The sequence below is a fragment of the Giraffa tippelskirchi genome, chromosome 5 (assembly GCF_054371585.1).
Source record: "Giraffa tippelskirchi isolate mGirTip1 chromosome 5, T2T-mGirTip1v1.2.pri, whole genome shotgun sequence".
Taxonomy (NCBI): domain Eukaryota; kingdom Metazoa; phylum Chordata; class Mammalia; order Artiodactyla; family Giraffidae; genus Giraffa; species Giraffa tippelskirchi.
In genome coordinates, this window is record NC_137279.1 from 73,611,531 (window position 1) to 73,631,805 (window position 20,275).

At 52.0% G+C, this 20,275-nt stretch overlaps 1 protein-coding gene and 1 long non-coding RNA gene across 2 annotated transcripts; one reads left to right on the plus strand and one right to left on the minus strand.

Annotated features, from left to right (window-relative positions):
- Positions 1 to 607: 607 nt before the first annotated feature.
- Positions 608 to 20,038, plus strand: PIGR (polymeric immunoglobulin receptor). The gene is made up of 11 exons (XM_081490644.1): positions 608 to 640; positions 9,168 to 9,262; positions 10,368 to 10,712; positions 11,463 to 12,116; positions 13,264 to 13,596; positions 14,543 to 14,866; positions 16,073 to 16,238; positions 16,640 to 16,761; positions 17,402 to 17,533; positions 17,654 to 17,712; positions 18,739 to 20,038. The coding sequence occupies exons 2-11, from the start codon at positions 9,220 to 9,222 to the stop codon at positions 18,835 to 18,837; spliced, it is 2,277 nt and encodes a 758-aa protein (XP_081346770.1). The 5' UTR covers positions 608 to 640; positions 9,168 to 9,219; the 3' UTR covers positions 18,838 to 20,038.
- On the minus strand, positions 9,045 to 13,916 carry LOC145506318 (uncharacterized). Its single transcript, XR_014053750.1, has 3 exons — positions 13,766 to 13,916; positions 11,456 to 12,123; positions 9,045 to 9,563 (listed from the first exon to the last, which is right to left on the minus strand). It is a non-coding gene; the product is annotated as an uncharacterized LOC145506318 (long non-coding RNA).
- Positions 20,039 to 20,275: the final 237 nt, after the last annotated feature.

Here is a 20,275-nt window from a genome sequence, read left to right on the forward strand (position 1 = left end):
GCACACACTGGAGGTCCTACCTGAAGGAGCCTAGACAGAGAGACAAGGAGACCCGGGGTGGACAACAGACCTCTCAGAATAGGCCGGCATAAAGGCCACCAACCAGCAGGACGTGTCACACCTCAGTGGACGGGACTATTTCCTTCTAGAGCATGAGGCCAACTTAGAGCCAGCTTGAGGGGGCTCCTTCCCTGGGTCTTGACAGTCACACTGGGGCAAGCTACCCCCTCACCCAGACCCACTCCCCAGGGTTCACAGAAATGCCAGAGGAGACAGGGGGCCGAAAGGAAAGCAAACCCAGGAGACTGAGTCTTAAATCGGAAGGAAGGTGAACAAGATATCACTGAACTGGACCAACTTTACGTATAAGTGACTAGGTAACTTTTTTCCAACATCAGTCAGATTATGGGTTTAAGGTCTGAAAAAAAGCTGCATAATAGAAAACAAGGTTTATTTTCTGACCATCCAAAACCATGACCTCAGGCTGATAGCCCACTGTGACTGAGTGGCTAGCTAAAATAAGACCCGGGTTCTGGCTGCCTTGTGTTTTTTCCGGGACTCTATTTCCCCTTTCCTTCTTCCCCTTCTGGGGTTCGGCCTGTAGGACGCTGTAGACAGAGCCTGGGCCAGCCCTGCACAGGTAGGATGGGGTGGGATTCTTGCATGGGGTATGAGGGGTGGGGGAGCACATGGGTGTTGGGGAGGGGGCTCCACTTGTATGACTCGGACGAAGATCATTTGGGGAACTCCTGGGAGTCCTAACCAGGTCAGGTCAGGGAAACCACCAAGGACTAACCGAGTCAGGGAGGGAGGCTTCTACCCCAGCTCAGATGGTCAGCACTCACTTTGCTGAGTGAGACATCAAGCCCAGGTCCCAACAAGACCCTGAGCTCTGCCATTCCTGGGAGCCCAGGGCAGCCAGAGTCTCCAGCTCCTCTAGCATGTGAGAGAGGAAAAACATGGTCCCCCAGATCCTGGGAGCTCTGAGACTAATGAAAGGGGCTCTGCAAGAGATGCAGAAAGAGTGGACTTAATCCAGGGAGTAGGGGCATGTCCCTAGGTGCGTGGAGATGTGAGGCTATTCCTGCCACCTGTACCCCTTCAAATGCATATCAACTCTGCACCATGCCCTGGGCCAGGTGTCTCACATCTAATATCTGGTGCTAGCCTCAGCTCGTAGGTTTGGTATCACTCTCTATTTTCCAGCTAAAAAGAAATAATGAAGGTGACTTGCTTAAGATCTTGCAGCTGGAAAGCAAACAGAACAGGCTCTCCATGCTTGATACCCTGTCTCCCATCCTGCAGCTGCAGTAATGGGGGACTCCCAAGTAACAGAGCCTCCCCAAGGTCAAGGAGAAGCAAGTGGAGCCAGTCAGGAAGGCGGAAAGGAAAGGAAAGTAAGGGCTCTGTGGGAGTCACGTGCCGCTGGCCAGCCGCCATGCCCATGGGAGAGTGTCCCTTTAAGAGCCCAGGTGTGGGTCAAGCACCACACAGTTTCAGTTTTGCCAGCAGCATCCAGTGTCCTGCCAGAGGCTTCTAGAAAAGCTGGGGCTGTGGACTGGTCAGCAGGCGGTGCTCCCCAAACTGACCGGATAGGAGGAAGGAGCTCAAAGTAAGTGGGGCTGCTCTGGGGTCCCTGAAAGGATGTCATCTGGGAAGGGCCCTCTGCACACACTACCACAAGTCCCCAAGGAGTGGGACGAGGGGAACGTGGCCACCACCTGCTTGCCCAAGCGTGTCGTGGGGGAGCTGATGGGCACAAACCTGGGCACATCCTAGAGAGACGAGTGAGGACCAGGGGTGAACACTCAGCAGGTGGGAAGAAGGGATGTCTGGGCTTGGCATGTGGCGTTCTGCTCGAAATTTGGTCTCTGAGTTCCCTCCTAACTCCTCCATAATTTAACCGTGACCTTAGGCAAGTCACCTAATTGCTCTCTCGGCCTCTGTTTCCTAATGTGCAAAATGGGGATAAAAATAAGGCCAATCTCTTATGGTTGATGTGAGATTCAAATGAAAAAAGATGTGCAAAATTGCTTTGAAAACTCGAGAGCAAAATAACAGTTGTTTTGGTGTTTCCCAATTCAGTTCAGTTATTCCAGGACTTTTGAGCACCAGACTGACCCAGATAGGATAATGCCTATGCAGGTCCTGGTACAAGGCAGATACCCTTCTGCTGCTGCTAAGTCGCTTCAGTCGTGTCCGACTCTGTGCGACCCCATAGACGGCAGCCCATCAGGCTCCGCCGTCCCTGGGATTCTCCAGGCAAGAATACTGGAGTGGATTGCCATTTCCTTCTCCAGTGCATGAAAGGGAAAAGCGAAAGTGAAGTCGCTCAGTCGTGTCCGACTCTTAGCAACCCCATGGACTGTAGCCTACCAGGCTCCTCCATCCATGGGATTTTCCAGGCAAGAGTACTGGAGTGGGGTGCCATTGCCTTCTCCGAGATACCCTTCTAGTCCTTGAATATTTCTCCCTTCAGCTTTCTGGTGGAGGCACATGCAGTCCATTTTTCTGGGCTTCAAAGATACCCTGAGATCCTTTCCAACTCCAACCCAGCTTTGCTCTCACAGATCCCTGCCACCTCAAGGTATAATGTTCATCACCGTTTCATCCTGTACCTGCTGAGGTGGGAAAAATGAAGTCCTTCCTGGGAAAGTGAGTTAGGCGGGCAGAGCCCCCTACCAGGCGCAGGCAGCATTCTTCAGTCCTCAGGCTCCTCCTGCCTCTGCAGCCAGGAGACCTCAGACACCAGCTCTCTTATCCTGACAGCGTCCCAGGCCAGCCAGGGGACTCCTCAGCACAAGCGCAGCTGCTCTGCAAGCTCCATCCCTCACTTCCCCCACTGCGTGCCACTGCCCCAGGGCACCCATGCTGCCGATGCTGTGGTTTGCACCACAGCCTTCACTATCACTCTCCCCCTTCACTAGGGGAATTACAAGTCCCTGAACATCTGGAGTTGGGATGTGTCAATTCGTGGCTTAGTGTAGAAGGCAACTGTCTATGCTCAGAGCCAGTTTTGAAACTCTCCATCCATCCCTCGCCCTGCCCTTGGGTGTGGTGATGTGGCAGACGGAGCAACGAACCAGGAGCCAGGAGAGCAGCTGGCTCTGTTATCTCTGCCTGTCTCTTAGAACCTCTGGACTCTGTGGCTTTATTTTACAAATAGTGTAATAGCAGCAGCTTCCAGGTAGAAAACACACTTACCCTTGTCTTTCACAGCTTCCATCTTCTTCCTACCTGAAACAAATCCAGTGGGAGGCAGGGTAGATGTCATAAACCCATTTTACAGTTGAGGAAACTGTGGCTGTGAATCAATGTGAGTGGTGTAAGGTCACACAGCAGGTATAAATGACAACATTTGGGTACAGTCATTTTGGTATAGTCATGGGGATACTTTGACATCACCTAAAAAAACACGATACACAACTTTTTTAAAAAGTAGCACACGCATGTGCTCAGCAGAGACCCTCTCACCTATGTCTTGCCCCCTCTCTGGGTGGGCTGGGGCTGGGATCCCAAAGACCCTGGCATTGACACAGTGTGATGGACTGGAAAGAAGTTTTGGAGGCCATGGGTCTGGTTACAGGAAACGAATGTAACCTACAGTACATATGGTAAGCGCTGAATAAATAGCAGCCATTATTATTTTTCAGGAAGAAATTTTTTTGTTGGCACTTACCTCTGAGTTCAAATAGAGTCTTTTCACAGGAACCACTTTTCCTGTGAAAAGCAGAGAGGAGAGAATTGGACTAACTTCTCCTCTAAGACTGGATTTCCTGCTCCTGCCCCTTCTGACTGCTTCCTCTCACCTTTAAGACCCTCTGTTGGACAGCACAGTAACTAAAATCTTGTATGCTTCATCCAGAGTGCCTGAATCTGAACCTTATCCCAATCACTCATCTGCTGTGTAACTTTGGGCAAGCATCTTACTTCTCTGGACCTCAACTGTCTCATTTGTGAAATGAGTTTACCCATTGTATCCTACCTCCTAGGGTGGCTGTGAGGACTAAATGAGTTAACACAGGTAAAGCACCTGAAAATGACTCCATTGTGCCAGCTATAGTTACGATCCCTCACTTGTAACCTAGTCCCTGGCACACGTCTGCTCTTTCAGGCCATGCTAGTCCAATCTGAACAGCTTGCCCCCAGTCTTCAAAGGATGCTCAGCAAACAGACATCTGTTCTCTCACTCTGAGACAGGAAAAAGAGAAGACTGTGTTGATTTTAAAGAGGATATGGGAAAAGAACTGTTATTTTTAAGCCCGATACCCTACTTAGGACTTGACATATGTTGCCTCATTTAATCCTTATGGCGACTCACTAGACTAGATGCAATTATCTCCAGTTTACAGATGAACAGTGGGGCTCAATGGATTTAAATAGTCTGCCCCAAGTCACACAATCCCCAAGTGAGAGAGCCGACAGCCAACCTGAGGAGTCCATACGCTGGGCTACTTTCTACGTGCACAGCACCTGTGAAAATCAAGTGCCTAAGCCCCTCAGCCTCCTGTGCTAACAAGTAATGGCAGCCTCTTACAGTGGAAGAGCACTTTACACTATTGAGAATGCCTCTCTATATATTAACCATAGTCCCCCATCCCAAGGTAGTCCCTCAACTAGCAGAGTCGGGGACGATAATAGCCATTTTACAGATGGCAGAGTTGAGCCAGCTCATTTTGCCCAAGTGGGAGAGCTCTTCTGGTAGCCTGTGACAGAGCAGGACTCTGGACCTCTGAGTTCTCTTCCACCCTCCCTCAAGCTACTGTCCCATGAGCACCCAGAACACAGAAGGCATTGGGCAAAGTGAGAGAAATCAGTGCTGACTTTGTCCTTCTCAGAGAGGGAATGTGGCCATAACCATTCCCAGCCTGATCGGTCTTTTCTGAACAGCTGGTCCTTGCCAGGCACTCTCTTGAGAGCAAGGCCTCTGGAGATGGGGAGATTGATCTCAGTTGACCCTGCTTTCCAGGAGCTTGCCATCTGGTAGAGTGGGTGAGATAAATACCTACACATCAAAGTAGAATGGGATAGAGTCAAAAACAGAGGTTCTCAGTCTCTGTTGAAAGGCCATCTGAAAATCGACAAGGCTTATTCCCAAGCTTCGTGGAGCTTGGATTCCAAATGCTGAATTTCTGCTGAAGCCTTATATCCCTACTTTTGACTGGGATGGGACCAGAAAGTCTTGGGTCATCCTAGCTCACGCCTTCTTTGAAACCTGTGGCTTCTCTCTGCATCTCCCTGCTCTCTTGAGCTTCAATTCCTTTTCTCCAACACTGCCTGTGCTTGGAGATTATCCCATACTCCAGGGCTTACATAAACTATATAACCTCTCCTACTGTCATCACAAGCCTGAGGCCCTTCCAAACTACACGGACTGCGCTCCCTCCCCTAGTAGTGCTGTGGTTTCCAGGTTTGCTGCTGTGCATGCTCAGCCTCTGCATCCATGGGAGAAGAGAGTGATAGAGCCATTCAGTCCAGGCCAAGGAAAGCCCCTTCCCCAGCCAGGCCAGCTGCTCCCTGCTTCTCTGAGCCCCAAGCTCCCTGCTGCCCCAAGTTCACACTCACAGGAAGTCAGAAACTGCCAACATGGCTTCAAGCCCCCCATGGTTCCTGCTCGCTGTTCCCCCCAAAGCCCCTAGGACCGTGAGAGCCTTAATTGTCCCTCTGCTGTGAACCAAGCCGGTGACGAGCCCAGAGCTACTGAAGGCCATGTGCTCACCAGCAGCCATGCCAGGACCTGGTGCAGAAGAGCCTCTCCCTCTGATAGAGGAGGGTACCTGAACTGAGATGGACAAACATGTGACCTCAAGCTGCAGATCAGTCACTCCAACTGAAGGCGAGCTAGCTAGAGCAGTTTCATAAGATGGTAGACTCTATTCTTCAACAGGGCCTACACCAAGTCCAACCTGCAATTGTGGAGACATACTTTACAAATCGGAGAAGGCAATGGCACCCCACTCCAGTATTCTTGCCTGGAAAAATCCCATGGACAGAGGAGCCTGGTAGGCTGCAGTCCATGGGGTCTCCAAGAGTCGGACACGACTGAGCGACTTCACTTTCACTTTTCCCTTTCATGCACTGGAGAAGGAAATGGCAATCCACTCCAGTATTCTTGCCTGGAGAATCCCAGGGATGGCAGAGCCTGGTGGGCTGCTGTCTATGGGGTCGCACAGAGTCGGACACGACTGAAGCGACTTAGCAGCAGCAGCAGCAACTTTACGAATATATGAGGGGTAGTAACTTGGTAAAATGAGGATGATCTAGAATATCCCAGCCTGACTAGTGAAAATACAACTCCTATTTTAAGAGCCAGAAAAGGTGCCTTCATGCATGATATACCAGCCTATGTATATCTGAGAGAATAGGTAGGTCCCTCTGAGCATCCAAGGAGTGATAATAGGGTACCAATTTGATCCCATTTTGTTGTAAGACTTGCAGCCAGAATCTCTCTAACCCTTAGATTTCCTATCTGCCCATGAAGATATTATCTATCCCTTGGGTTGCTGTGATGGTGGATAAAGTCATAAAGAAGGTAGCAGAGCATCTGGTGCCCAATAAATATTATGCTCTTTCTTTCCTTCCTAAAGCAAATCCTTTGAATCCAGCTGCAACCACCATGGAACTGTGGCCTCCCTGACACCCGAATTTCCCAGGTTTGGGAACAAGTATGGTTTTAAGACTTTGAGAGGAAGGGATTTCTAATGTTTTGCAAAGCCCTGGGTCTTTCAGCTGAGAGCAGAGAAACTGTGCTTTAAGTGAAATTTTGAACACAGATTTCCTGCTCCTGAGAACATGGGGGCGTGGGGAGAGGCCAGTGGGGACTGGACTGTGTGCTTCCTACCAAGGTCAGCTTCCACAAAACTTGCCCTCTAGCTCTGCATACCTGGTGATCTCATCCCTGGTGGGAGGTTATGCAAAGGGTAATTGGGTACATGTGAGCATCCTCCCCCTACACGGAACTTCACCGCTAGCCAAGCAGGTCACAAATGAGAAGAGTCTGGGGAGAAAGCTGGGACCACTGCTTTGGAAAATGTGGCCTCTGTCTGCAGCAAGCCAGGGCAAGTGGCTGTTACCAGTCCAGACCAGGGACTGTCTCCTCTACCTCAGCCTATGGGAAGACCCACTGCAGCCCAGAGAAATACCAGGACGCTTGCTGATGTCAAGGGAGAACAGAGCCCAGAACCAGAGAGCCCCTATTGGTTGGGGCTCCTTAAAGCAGATGGCATGGTGTCCTTCCACCGGCCACTGCACCCAAGCCCAGTGCAAATGGCAGGTGGCGGGACTCTGCACAGAGCCCATCCCAAGGTTCCAGACAAGAGAGACTTCCCAGCCCTCTGACCCCTGCTGCCACCTGGGAGTCAGTCCCACGTCCACTCGGGTGGTCCTGCAGCCAGCTTCATCCTGAGCACATTCGAGCTGGAGCTGACGCTGGCGTTTGGCTAAGGTTGCACTCCAGAGGTTAATCATTGGCCTGGTATGAAAAAGTCCAGGGCAATTAACCAGAATCAAGAGAGGTTTGAGCTGCCACCCGACACCCATATTTGTCCTACCTCCCCAGACCAGCTCCCCCAACTCTTCCAAAGAACTGGAGAAACAGAATACCTTTATCTCCACAAGGAAATAAAGAGGTGCTTTGCTGGGAAATTCCCTCACGGAAAAGAAGGAACCAAGATAAACAGTTCTATTGCCTTTGGCTCAAGCTAGCGAAGGGCGTCTCTGGGAGCAGGAGCGAGGCCAAGGCAGGAAGGGGGGCCTGGGAGATGTGTGCCCTCGCTCCCTGCTGTCTTGAGCCCCCTTATCTTTCTGGGTGTTCGTCACTGCCCAGCAAGTGTTAACACAGCTTTCTCCTTCCCCCCTCTCATCGTCAAGTCTGTTCCAAAACTGAAAGCCTGGCAAGGTCTGTGGGAGAGTGGGGACTCCCCTCTTCACCTCTGTCCTCCTTCAGACTGCGGTTAGCGTCCAGAGGACAGCATCAGTCAGGCCGGGCCCTGGGGTTCTCAACCCTTCCCAGCCCTGGGCTGTGTCCCCAGATATGACAAGGTCTACATGTGCAACACCCTCTGTGTGGCCTCACCTCGAATTTTCCATCTTTGTCCATCAATCTCACCAAGCAAGAGGCAGTCACACCTACATGTTTAACCTGACCCCATAATGGAGTCTCTGGGAAATCCTGGGCATGTCACTCAGCATCTCACGATCTTGATTTTCTTATCCAGGAAGTGGTTGTAATTATATCTGTCCTGTCTCGTTTAAAGGAAACTTCTAGAGCTCCAGTGAAGTGGTATAAATGACGACGTTTGAAAAGCAAAGAGTGCTCCACAGATAACAAGAATAAGCATGAAGGACAAGCACCTCACTCGATTTGAGATGGAATACAGGCAGTGAGACAGACTCAGAGCTTGGACTCTGGGGGTCAGATAAAGCAGGGTTCAGTCTTCCCCTCCACCTCTACCCCCACCCTACCTATCCCCACATTTAATCCCTGTGTGGCCTTAAGGAAAGCCCTTAACCTTTAAGCTTTCATTTCCGCCTCTGTCAAGTGTAGGTAAGACTGCTTGCCTCTTAGGAGTGATGCCAAGTTTAAATGAGATACTAGAGGTACATTGTTTCATGGGTACATCATGGAACATGGTACGAGGACCGTTGGCAGTGGTTGTGACCATCATCAACACTTTAATCCTTATGAGGCTGCCCCTATGCATCTCTATTTACTCATGTGACAGGCCATAAAATATGCCAGCCCCCCTCCACCTCCCAGGGATGTAGGGAGGGCAGCTGGAACAGAGAGGTGGAGACACTTCTCGGTAGTAACCAATGATCCGGGGAGCTGTCCCTGAGATCTTACGGATCTTGCCCAGGACGATGCCTACCCCCAACCCCACGCGGGTGGGGAAACAGAGGAAATGACGCGTGTGTGTGTCCCTATCCCAAAGGAACTGGCAGCATAGCTGAGAGGATAAAAGTCTACCTATCCCTATTAAAGAACAAAAGGCATTGTGGGACGACGGGACTTTGAGCTGTGACGGGAAAGGCGGGGCCATTCATTCTTTGACAGGTTTTATGTCCGTTACTGGAGACACAGAATTGAACAGGTGTTACAGGGGCCGGAAGGTCAGCTAGTCTTGGACGACAAAGGCGTTTCATCCCCTCGTGCCGCTGTGTTTCAGCAACCACGCAGGACGGTGGCTTGGTGGCAGAGACCCGCAGGAGCCCCCAGCGATGTCGCGCCTGTTCCTCGCCTGTCTGCTGGCCGTCTTCCCAGGTGCGTCAGCCAGGCCCCAGCCCGCTCCATCCTAGTTCCCTGGGGACCAGGGGTCGAGCCCATTCCCAGGGACGTCCTGGCAAGGCTGGCACCCCCTCAGGGAGCAACCACAGAAAGTGCAGGGAAGATGGGTGAGCCAGCGCCGGGGCGTCAGGACTAGAAATGGCACTCTCTCATGTCTGGCCAAGGGTCTTCACTGGGAATAAGGAAAACAAGACCTTGACCTTGAACCAAGCATCACTCTGAGTTGCTTTGGGGTTTGGGAGAAATGACTTATATTTGTGCCTGTTGGCATTTTTATCTGAAAAAAAAAAAGAAGAAAAGAATCTACAAAGTGTTTTAGAAATACAGGGAAATAGCAGATAACAAATGAAATAATGTAGCACTCCAAAAGGATGGTTTTAAAAATATATATATATAATATATACATATGTTAATATATATTTAAATGTATATAAATATATATATATATATATTTCAGTTCAGTTCAGTTCAGTTCAGTCGCTCAGTCGTGTCTGACTCTGCGACCCCATGAATCGCAGCACACCAGGCCTCCCTGTCCATCACCAACTCCCAGAGTTTACCCAAACTCATGTCCATCGAGTCGGTGATGCCATCCAGCCATCTGGGACTGCCAGTCCCCAGCCATCTGTCATCCCCTTCTCCTCCTGCCCCCAATCCTTCCCAGCATCAGGGTCTTTTCCAATGAGTCAACTCTTCGCATGAGGTGGCCAAAGTATTGGAGTTTCAGCTTCAACATCAGTCCTTCCAATGAATATTGGAATATATATTTAAATATATATAAATATATGTATATATGCAAGAAATATATATAAATATATGTATATATGCAAGGGATATCACTAAATAAGTTTGCCATTTGTTTTCTTAATGTGGCTATCATTAATGAATTACAATTAAAATCTTAGAATTGTTTAATAATTGTGCAATGTAGCAATTGCTTAGCTGCAGCGCCTGGTAACTAACCCACAGAAGACACATGTGTCAGGAGGAAAAGTTCATGTCCTCAGCATGGACTGTCTAGACCCCTTCAGGAGGCTCTCCCTCCAACAGCTTCAGAAAGCCCCTGTCTCCATCCCCACAGTGGTCTCCATGAAGAGTCCCATCTTCGGCCCCGAGGAGGTGACCACTGTGGAAGGCCGCTCAGTGTCCATCAAGTGCCACTACCCGGCCACCTCCGTCAACCGGCACACACGCAAGTACTGGTGCCGGCAGGGAGCCAATGGCCGCTGCACGACCCTCATCTCCTCGGAGGGCTATGTCTCCAGCAACTACGAGGGCAGAGCCAACCTCACCAACTTCCCAGAGAGTGGCACGTTTGTGGTGGACATCAGCCGTCTCACCCAGAGCGACTCGGGGCGCTACAAGTGTGGCCTGGGCATTAGCAGCCGTGGCCTGAACTTCGACGTGAGCCTGGAGGTCAGCCAAGGTGAGGGCTCAGGCTCCTTAGATTTCTGGGGAAAGCGAGAGGGAGGAAGGATTTCTCGAGAGGGCAGGGTGTCCTGGCGTGGGGAAGGCTGTGGGTCCACCCAGAGCCTTCCATTTGCACAGTAGAAGGTGGGAATGAGACAGATGGGACCTACTTGGGTAGGGGGAGGGCGGATGGGCCACTCTAGGTCTTAGGGGCCTGAAACAGTTCTGGTTTTACTAAAGCTCTAGCTTAGAAGAGCGTGAGGAGAACAAGTTCTCTCCTTGTATTTGTTGCAGGTAGGACCAGAGATCCATGAGCAGGGGGAGATTTGTAGGCATCCTTAAATTCCTGCTGTTAGAGCACCCTTCCAATCAAGACCTTGGGCCACCAGACTTCTTTTAACATATATTCTCTTATCTGATCTCCAATAGTCCCTCAAAAGTCTCTGCATAAACTAAATGATCAGTTCTTGTCCAAAGACCACAAGATAGGATGTAACAAATAATATAGGCATAGGTATCAAGAGAGAACAGAGCAGGGAGAGATGAGTGCCAGCTTGGGAAGGCTTCCTGGAGGCAGCAGCAGTAAAGCTGGGCTTTGGAAGACAGATTCTGACACTGACTCTCTGGGAAAGAGGGCCCTCCGGGTGATAAGCACACCCAGCCCTCATCAGAAACACTGAGGAGGTGAACCATGTGGAAGGCAGCTCTGCATCCTATGATGCAAGAAAGTAAAACCACAACTTGTTTCCCACCCTTCACCTTGCAGATCCTGGACAGACAAGTGATGTCCACGTCTACCCTGTAGACCTGGGCAGGACTGTGACCATCAACTGCCCTTTCACGAGTGTGAATTCTCAGAAGAAAAAATCCTTATGCAAGAAGACAGGCCAGGACTGTTTCCAAGTCATTGACTCCAACGAGTATGTGAACCCCAGCTATGCCGACAGAGTACATCTCAGTATCCAGGGTACGGACAAATTAGTGTTCAGCGTTGTCATCAACCGAATCCAGCTCAGTGATGCTGGGATGTATGTCTGCCAGGCTGGGGATGATGCCAAAGCCGATAAGAGCAACGCTGACCTCCAGGTGCTGGAGCCAGAGCCTGAGCTGGTTTACGGAGACTTGAGGAGCTCGGTGACCTTTGACTGTGCCCTGGGCCCTGAGGTGGCAAATATGGCCAAATTTCTGTGCCGGAAGAAAAATGGGGAGGCTTGCGATGTGGTCATCAACACGTTGGGGAAGAAGGCTCAGGACTTCCAGGGCAGGATCCTGTTCATGCCCAAGGACAACGGCGTCTTCAGTGTGCACATTACCAGCCTGAGGAAAGAGGATGCGGGGCGCTACGTGTGCGGAGCCCAGCCTGAGGGTCAGCCCCAGGACGGCTGGCCTGTGCAGGTTTGGCAACTCTTCGTCAATGAAGGTGAGACCTGAGAGGCGGAGAGGGGAGAGGTGGGCAGTCTGCAGGTGAGAGCCCCGCTCGGCCCCTCTGAGTCTATGTGACAGCATCTGTCCGTTGACAGAATGTGCTCACTGACGAGCCCTGGACCAGATGTTCTGGGGGCAGCACAAGAGCTCCAAGGCTGTGCATGATGGCCTCTGCCTTATGCAATCTTTTAACTCTTCTCTGTTACCAAAGGCCTTTGATGGCCGCCCCTGATCCTTAGGAATGAGGGGAGTGAAGATCCTGACTGTCTGGGTTTCAGAGAGCCCTGGTAAAGACTCAACGTGGAGTCTCCCTGACCCAGGAACAGGATGGCAGCTCATCCATCACATTCCGGTGGAAGAAGCCTTGGCTTGTGCTGGTCTCATAGCTTTCCCAAGTCAACGCCCCGCCTTCTAAAATCTCCCCTCCAACATCTCTTAGGGCTACTTGTTATTCAGCATGGTCTGGTTGAATCCCTGCCCCTTCCCACTCTGGGAGCACTCTGTAGAGAGTTACCCTCTTGAGAAACAGTGAGCCAGTACTTGAAGTTCATGGTCACTACCCTTGTGGCTTTTCCCATTCCCTATCCTTCTTTCTCCTTCCAGCTCAGTCCTCACCACCTCCCGCAGCATCTATGGTCGCCTGGAACTCTCCCAGAACCTCAGCTTTACTTTCTTAAAGATAGACCATGCTTCTCTTGGACATGGCCTTTGTGGCCCTCAATAATTAAATTTATCTGTGCTACATAGTGTATATTTTAAATCAAACTGTTCTAAATATATTTTCTTAATTTGGAGAAAAAAACCACCTGGCCATCTTGTGGGACTAGCTAACAATAAAAAGACAAAAACTCCCTGGAGGGAGATTTTATAAGAAGCCCACGATGAAAGACTGATGGTCGCTCTTTAAATGCCTTATGTTCTCTGCTCAGAATCAGGCGGGGAGGCAATAGTCGGGGAGGTCCCTGGAGACAGGGTGAAGGCTCCTGCGCTAGGCTCTGTGATGTTCGGAAAGTCTTTTTCACTTTCTGAGGCCAGTAAGGGGATTGCTCTAAACCTCACTCTCCACCCTGGCTGAGTCCACAGGGAGGAGGCTGCCCAGCCCAAGCTGAGCTCTCCCATCCCATCTCTGTCTGTGCTTCCAGAGACAGCGATCCCCGCCAGTCCCTCCGTGGTGAAAGGTGTGAGGGGAGGCTCTGTGACTGTATCTTGCCCCTACAACCCGAAGGACACCAACAGCCTGAAGTACTGGTGTCGCTGGGAAGAGTCGCAAAACGGCCGCTGCCCGCAGCTGGTGCAGAGCCAGGGGCTGATTAAGGAGCAGTACGAGGGCAGGCTGGCGCTGCTTGCAGAGCCGGGCAATGGCACCTACACCGTCATCCTCAACCAGCTCACCACCCAGGACGCCGGCTTCTACTGGTGCGTGACCGACGGCGACACGCGCTGGACGTCCACAGTGGAGCTCAAGGTCGTTGAAGGTAAGAGTTGAACTTGGGCAAGAGGGAAGGGAGGCAGCTCCGGGACCCCTCCAATCAACCACAGCATCACCCCCAGCCACTCTGCCTCACGCCTCCCCCACCTCCAAGCTGCTGGAGAGAGCCTACCCATTCATCCCGTAACCAGCACCCTTCCCCCACCTGTTCATACCAGCCACAAACACCTTTTCCTGGCCCCACACTCTTCAAATCACCACACATAGCAACTCCTGTGATCAAGAGCATCAGCTTCTTTGACAGTCTGTATGGCATCAGCTGAAGCAGAGTTCAGTTCTTTGTACTGAGTCTTGTTGCTGTTGTTCAGTTGCTAAGTCACGTTCAGTTCATTGTGACCCCATGGACTACTGCACACCAGGATTCCCTGTCCATCAGCAACTCCGGGAGCTTGCTCAAACTCATGTCCATTGAGTCGGTGATGCCATACAACCATCTCATCCTGTGTCGTCCCCTTCTCCTCCTGCCCTCAATCTTTCCCAACATCAGGGTCTTTTCCAATGAGTTGGCTCTTTGCATCAGGTGGCCAAAGTACTGGAGCTTCAGCTTTAGCATCAGTCCTTCCAATGAGTATTCAGAGTTGATTTCCTTTAGGATTGACTGGTTTCATCTTGCTGTCTAAGGGACTCTCAAGAGTATTCTCCAGCACCATAGTACTGAGTCCAGGAGAGCAGATAACAGCAAGGAAACACACAGAAGCCCTTGGCAAAGCCCGTGGTCTGTGACAGACTGGAATAACTCACAGTGGTCACCAATAATCTATTACATGGGCACATAATTATAAGTGCTTTTTGTTCAGCATAGTGTATTTATTTAGCACGCTGTCCAAAATGAACCGGACTATGGACAAAGCACGCCCGCCCCGGCCGCCAGCCACTTGCCTGCAGCATCACTGGTGCTAACTTCTGTACCTGTTTCTCCCTCCCTGCTCCAGGAGAGCCAAGCCTCAAGGTACCCAAGAACGTCACGGCTTGGCTGGGAGAGACCTTCAAGCTCTCCTGCCACTTTCCCTGCAAATTTTACTCCTTTGAGAAGTACTGGTGTAAGTGGAGCAACAAAGGCTGCAGCGCCCTGCCCACCCAGGATGACGGCCCCAGCCAGGCCTTTGTGAACTGCGACCAGAACAGCCAGATCGTCTCCCTGAACCTGAACACGGTCACCAAGGAGGATGAAGGCTGGTACTGGTGCGGAGTAAAGGAGGGCCACCGATACGGAGAGACGGTGGCTGTCTATGTGGCAGTGGAGAATAGGGTGAAGGGTGAGTCTCCGAGGGCCAGGCCCATGTGTCCCAGGGGACTCCAGAGAAAACTGCCTAAGAACATCTCCATCAAGGGTGGCCCCAGGTTTGACTATAAGAGGCAGGGGCGGAGGACGGGGGGAGGGCTTATGCCCTTCCCTGGTGTCATTTATACTTCCAAAAAGGGCATCCCAAATAAACATACAAACTCATCAAAAATAGTGGATTTGTCAATTAACCTCAGTCTCAAGACAAATCCCATAGTTACCCTTTCAGGCCACGATGAAGCCCGTTCTCTATGGAGAGGTCTTCTACATGTAGACATTTCTAAGGCACTGTTATATGCATCATACTCTGCCAAAGTCAGCTCAAGAGGGCCAGATAACCTTCATGCACAAGGTCTGGTAAGGAAAACCCAGGCAATCTCTTCCAGTAAGATTGCATTTCAAACTGCTTCTAAAAATATCACATGAAATGTCTTACCCCTAATGAGAGGGTATTTTTGTGTGCATGCATGCTCAGTGGTTAAATCGTGTCCAACTCTTTGTGACCCCATGGACTGTAGCCCACCAGGCTCCTCTGTCCATGGGATTCTCCAGGAAAGAATACTGGAGTGGGTTGCCATGCTCTCCTCCAGGGGATCTTCCCAACCCAGGGATCAAACAGGTGTCTCCTGTGTTGGCAGGCAGATTCTTTACTGTTGAGCCACCAGGGAAGCCCAGGAGGTATGTTTAGTGCCTCTAGAAGTGAGGTTATGGCAGCTTCCAGTTGTCAGGCTCACTGAGGAAACCCCTCGCCAAGCTGCCACCAGGGGGCAGCCCTGTAATCAAGAAGCAAAGTGAAGTGAAGTCGCTTAGCCGACTCTGTGATTCCATAGACTGTAGCCCACCAGGCTCCTCCATCCATGGGATTTTCCAGGCAAGAATACTGGAGTAGGTTGCCATTTCCTTGTAGTCAAGAGGCCCTGGGCAAACCCTGTGAAGAATCTCCCGGTCAGTCCTTGTGCATAGCTGGATCTAAGCATGCAGCCTTACAATGGAAGTGAATTTGGTATGAATAGGACAGAGATTGTCTTTGACAGGCTGGAGAAGAGCATTACTCCCCTGCTTCTAGTGTTCTCTGAGACCCTGTCCAAAAAGGCTTAAGATCTCCCCACGACCCTGGGATTCCTAATGAAGCCCCGCTCCGCAGACTCCCTAAACTCAAGCCCGTCTCTGCTCTCCCCAGGGTCCCAAGGCGCCAAGCAAGTGAATGCTGCTCCTGGGAGGGCGGCAATAGAGTCAAGGGCTGGGGAGATCCAGAACAAAGCCATTCTGGACCCCAGCTTTTTCGCAAAGGAAGGCGACGTGAAAGACGCTGCTGGTGGGCCCGGAGCACCTGCAGATCCCGGCCGGTAAGGAGGGGCCTGGTGAGGAGGGGCCTGGGGACCCCCCACCTGGAGAATATTCAAGAGGCCAAGGACCTGAGGCTGGGTCACCAGGTCCCAGAAAGAGAGCCTGTCCGCCTCTTGACAGTGGGTGCACCCACGCCACCTTGGCCTGTGGTCTCTACCCTTCTCCTGAGGCCAGGGCGGTGTCCAGCATTCAGCTCCATCTCCCAGTCCTGGGATGCAGCGAAGGCCCAGTGCTTGCTTTTGTCCTGTCTGGGAGGGCTTCTTAGAAGGATGGAGCCAGGGGGCTGTCTCCGGAGGAGGGAGTGGATAAGCCTGGGAAGCAGAACTGGCTGGAACCAACCTGCCAGCCCCTCCTGGGACCGCAGTGTCCCCTGCAGGGACTAAGTTAACCCTTCCCCCAGCCCTGCAGGACATGGCGGGAGCTCCAAAGCGCTGGTCTCCACCCTGGTGCCCCTGGGCCTGGTGCTGGCCGCAGGGGCCGTGGCGATCGGGGTGGTCCGAGCCCGGCACAGGAAGAACGTCGGTGAGTCCCAGGTGCTCCCTGCCCACTGCCTGCAGCCTCCAGCCCTCAGTCCTGACCCCGCAGCTCCAAGGGGAGCTGCCGGGGCTCATCCTCTCTCGTTCGCTCGGAGGAAGGGTCCGGGCAAAGTGAGGTGGGGGACGGCCAATGCACATGTGCCCGAAACTTCCATTAAGTGCTGCCATCCAAATGCCATCTCTGGAAGCCCATCTTCAATCACTAGGGGGTCTAAGCTCACAGGGAGGGGCTCCCAGGAAGAGGAGGGCAGGGTCCTGGAAACCTGGGCTTCCAGCCTGGTGGTGAGGACCAATCAGCTGGGTGGCGCTGGGCATCCCCTTCATACCTCTGGTATCTATACGGCTCAAGACAGAGATGAGGATAATCACCTCCAAGGGCTGGTGTGAGGGCAAAACGAGATCCTGTGCACCAGAAGGTCCCAGAGTGATGAACAGAGGTCAGGGGCTGCTGAGTCTAGGTTGTCTGTGGACAGGGCCTGGCGGGGAGGCTGGGATCATTTTCGTTCTGCTTCAGGTCCTCATCAGAGACAACCGTCAGAGACCCTGCCCGCTCCAGTTCTCCTGCAGGGATCCCTCAGGGACTTTCTGCCCCCAGCCTTGCACCAACCCCCCTCTCTCCCCGACAGACCGGATTTCAATCAGGAGCTACCAGACGGATATCAGCATGTCAGACTTTGAGAACTCCAGGGATTTTGAAGGACGAGACAACATGGGAGCCTCTCCAGAGGCCCAAGAGACGTCTCTTGGAGGGAAGGATGGTATGTCCCTCCTAGGAGGATGCCCAGGTCCCGGGGGACAAGCGCGAGCCCCGACTCTGCACCTGGAGTGGGAATGGGGGCCAGGGAGAGCTGATCCCCCCTCTCCTGCTCTTCATACAGAGTTTGCCACCACTACCAAGGACACCGTGGAAAGTGAAGAACCCAAGAAGGCGAAGAGGGTGAGGGCAAGGAGGGCGAAGGAGGCCTTGTGAGGGTGATGAGGAAAGGCAGCACGAAGAACTGCAGTTAGACACCGGGAGAAATCGTCTCCAATGGGGGCTGGTGCCAGGGCAGGGAAGGGGTGCGTCTTTCTGGATGCGGGATTGATGTGGCTGAAATCCAGGCAGGAAGTGAGCTGCATTGATGGGCTATCAACAGAAGGAGGAAGGGAGGTGGTGCAATGGGGTGGGGAGGAGAATTGGGGGAATGAGAACGGTGATCACATTAAAGATTCTGGCCACAGGGTGGGCAGGTCAAATGGCATTTGCTGGGGATCAGGTAGGTGCTCTTCCCAGGCTGTGGGACCCATAGACTTAGCTCAGCACCCTCGCTGGAAGATTTCTGGGGACCGGCGTTTCCCCTGGGCCTGGAAGACTTTTGCTAATGGGGGGCCCCTTCCCACCCCAGCCAAGATCCATGTCACTTGAAATCCTACCTGCCTTTGGGTCACAGGTTATCCTCTTTGTGCTTCCCTGATCCCAAGGCACTAATGCGTATTATCAGTGATGCTTATTATCACCTCCACACCTCCTGGCCACAGTAGAGACCCCAGCATCTGGAACAGTGAGGGGAACAGGTTGGTCCTGGAGACAGCCGTCCCCTCCAGCCTGGTGGTGTGTCTCTGAGCTGGTAGAGGAAGAAGCTGTGGACCTCTGTGGCTAATGCCAGCCTGAGCCACCTTGGCCACGACTGTGGGCAAGGCTTCCGGGGATGGGCCCTAGACCGCAGAGGTGGTTCCACTCCACGTGTTGGAAGGAGGTAGTGAGACCGAGGGAGGTATTTTTAGAAGCTGCAACTTTCCGTTTCTCAAGATCAGTCCCTCTAGGTGAGCATGGTGGCTGGGATGAGAAGGGTGGGCGGACGCAGGCTTGAGCTACTTACAACAAGATGGTGAATTTAGGACACTTAGTGCGTCCCCTCCCCCCGACCCTCACTGTCCCAGAGCCATGGCCCCAAACACTGACTCCTCTCCTGTCACCCCCCAGTCATCCAAGGAGGAAGCCGACGAGGCCTTCACCACCTTCCTGCTCCAGGCCAACAACCTGGCCTCTGCCGCGACCCAGGACGGCCCAAGAGAAGCCTAGAAGGAGCTCTGGGCGCCCCTTCCCTCCGCACGTGGCAATCACGCTCAGAATCACGCTGATCCTCAGGGCCCTCAGCTTGGGGGGCTCCACTGCCTGCACTCACACCCCTCCCCTAGGCTTCTCCTACCTGTCCTCAGAGGGTGTGCTGGTCCCTTCTTGGTGGCATCCAAGCCTGGCTTACTTGTTCCTATTGGGGGTGAGGTGGTACGAGGAGTTCCCACCTGCAGCTTATTCGAACGAGAGAACTAAAGGTGTGGAGGAGAATTAAGATCGCAGAGGGGCCTCTTAGAAAGAAAAGGGACCAGAGTGGGTGGGGAGGCAACCGCAGAAGGGGAGCCATTCAGTGCTTCCCTGTCCCCTTATTTGGGGAAGTCAGTGGGAGTCACCCTTCCACCCCAAGTCTGCACCCCTCCATCCCCACTCCATTCCATCTTCTCTTCTTCTTTCACTCATTAAAAATGTGCATTTGGTTACTCACTAGATTCCAGGCACTCTGCTAGACACGGGGATAGATAGGCCACAAGCCCGGCTAGCAGCCTTCTGCAAACATTGCGGAACCCCTGGAAGCCACAGCATCTCTTTATGTGTACACTCACTAACATCCTCATCAGGTTTCTTCATCTCTGCCTGTATTGGGAGAAATCATAAAATGTCTGCAGCTCTGAGGCCTTAGGGATTATGTAATACGGGCATACCCACAAGGCATCATCAACACATTCTTACCATTTTACAGGTGAGAAAACTGAGGTCCTAAGAGGTGAAGAGGTTTGCTCGCAGGCAGCAAGTGAGATGTACTAGTGTCAAAGCTAGATTTGACACCTGCCGTCTCTACAGGAGAGCCTCTGCTCTCCAGATGAGACAATTCCATAGGAAGGAGAAGAAAAATGTAAATAAAGACTGGTCTTTCACAGGCCCCATCTCAAGGAAGATACCCGTTTCCCTGTCTGTCACTCACAGAGACCTAATAGGAAAAGAGAATGGTCAAACACTCAAAACCCCCATATTTGAAGACTTCTGAGTGGAAAGGGAGAAAAAAGAGGGGATTTGATGGTGCCAGGGAGGGGCTGATCTCCAAAGAACTAAGGTTTAAGTTTTTTTTCCTTTTAAGCTCTGCACTTCAACTAGCATCTATGAGCTGGCACTTGCTAACAAATCAAAAATGTGAATTAATTAATAATTAAAGACCATGATTTCCTCCAAAGAGGCTCAGACTGTATTTGTCCCCATACCGTCTGTTCCCCAGGCAACCCTTTCAGAGCAGTTTGCTGTGGTCCCACTTTTAAGCACCCCAGGACACAAGTCTAAACCACCTTTCCCCAACATCCAGTGCTGGGCTGAGAGCGGCTAGCAGGTGGCCTGCAAGTGGGACCAAGATTATCTTCAACAAAAGGATAGTTTAGGGTCTATATCAGTGGTCAAGACCCCAAAGCTCTCTGTT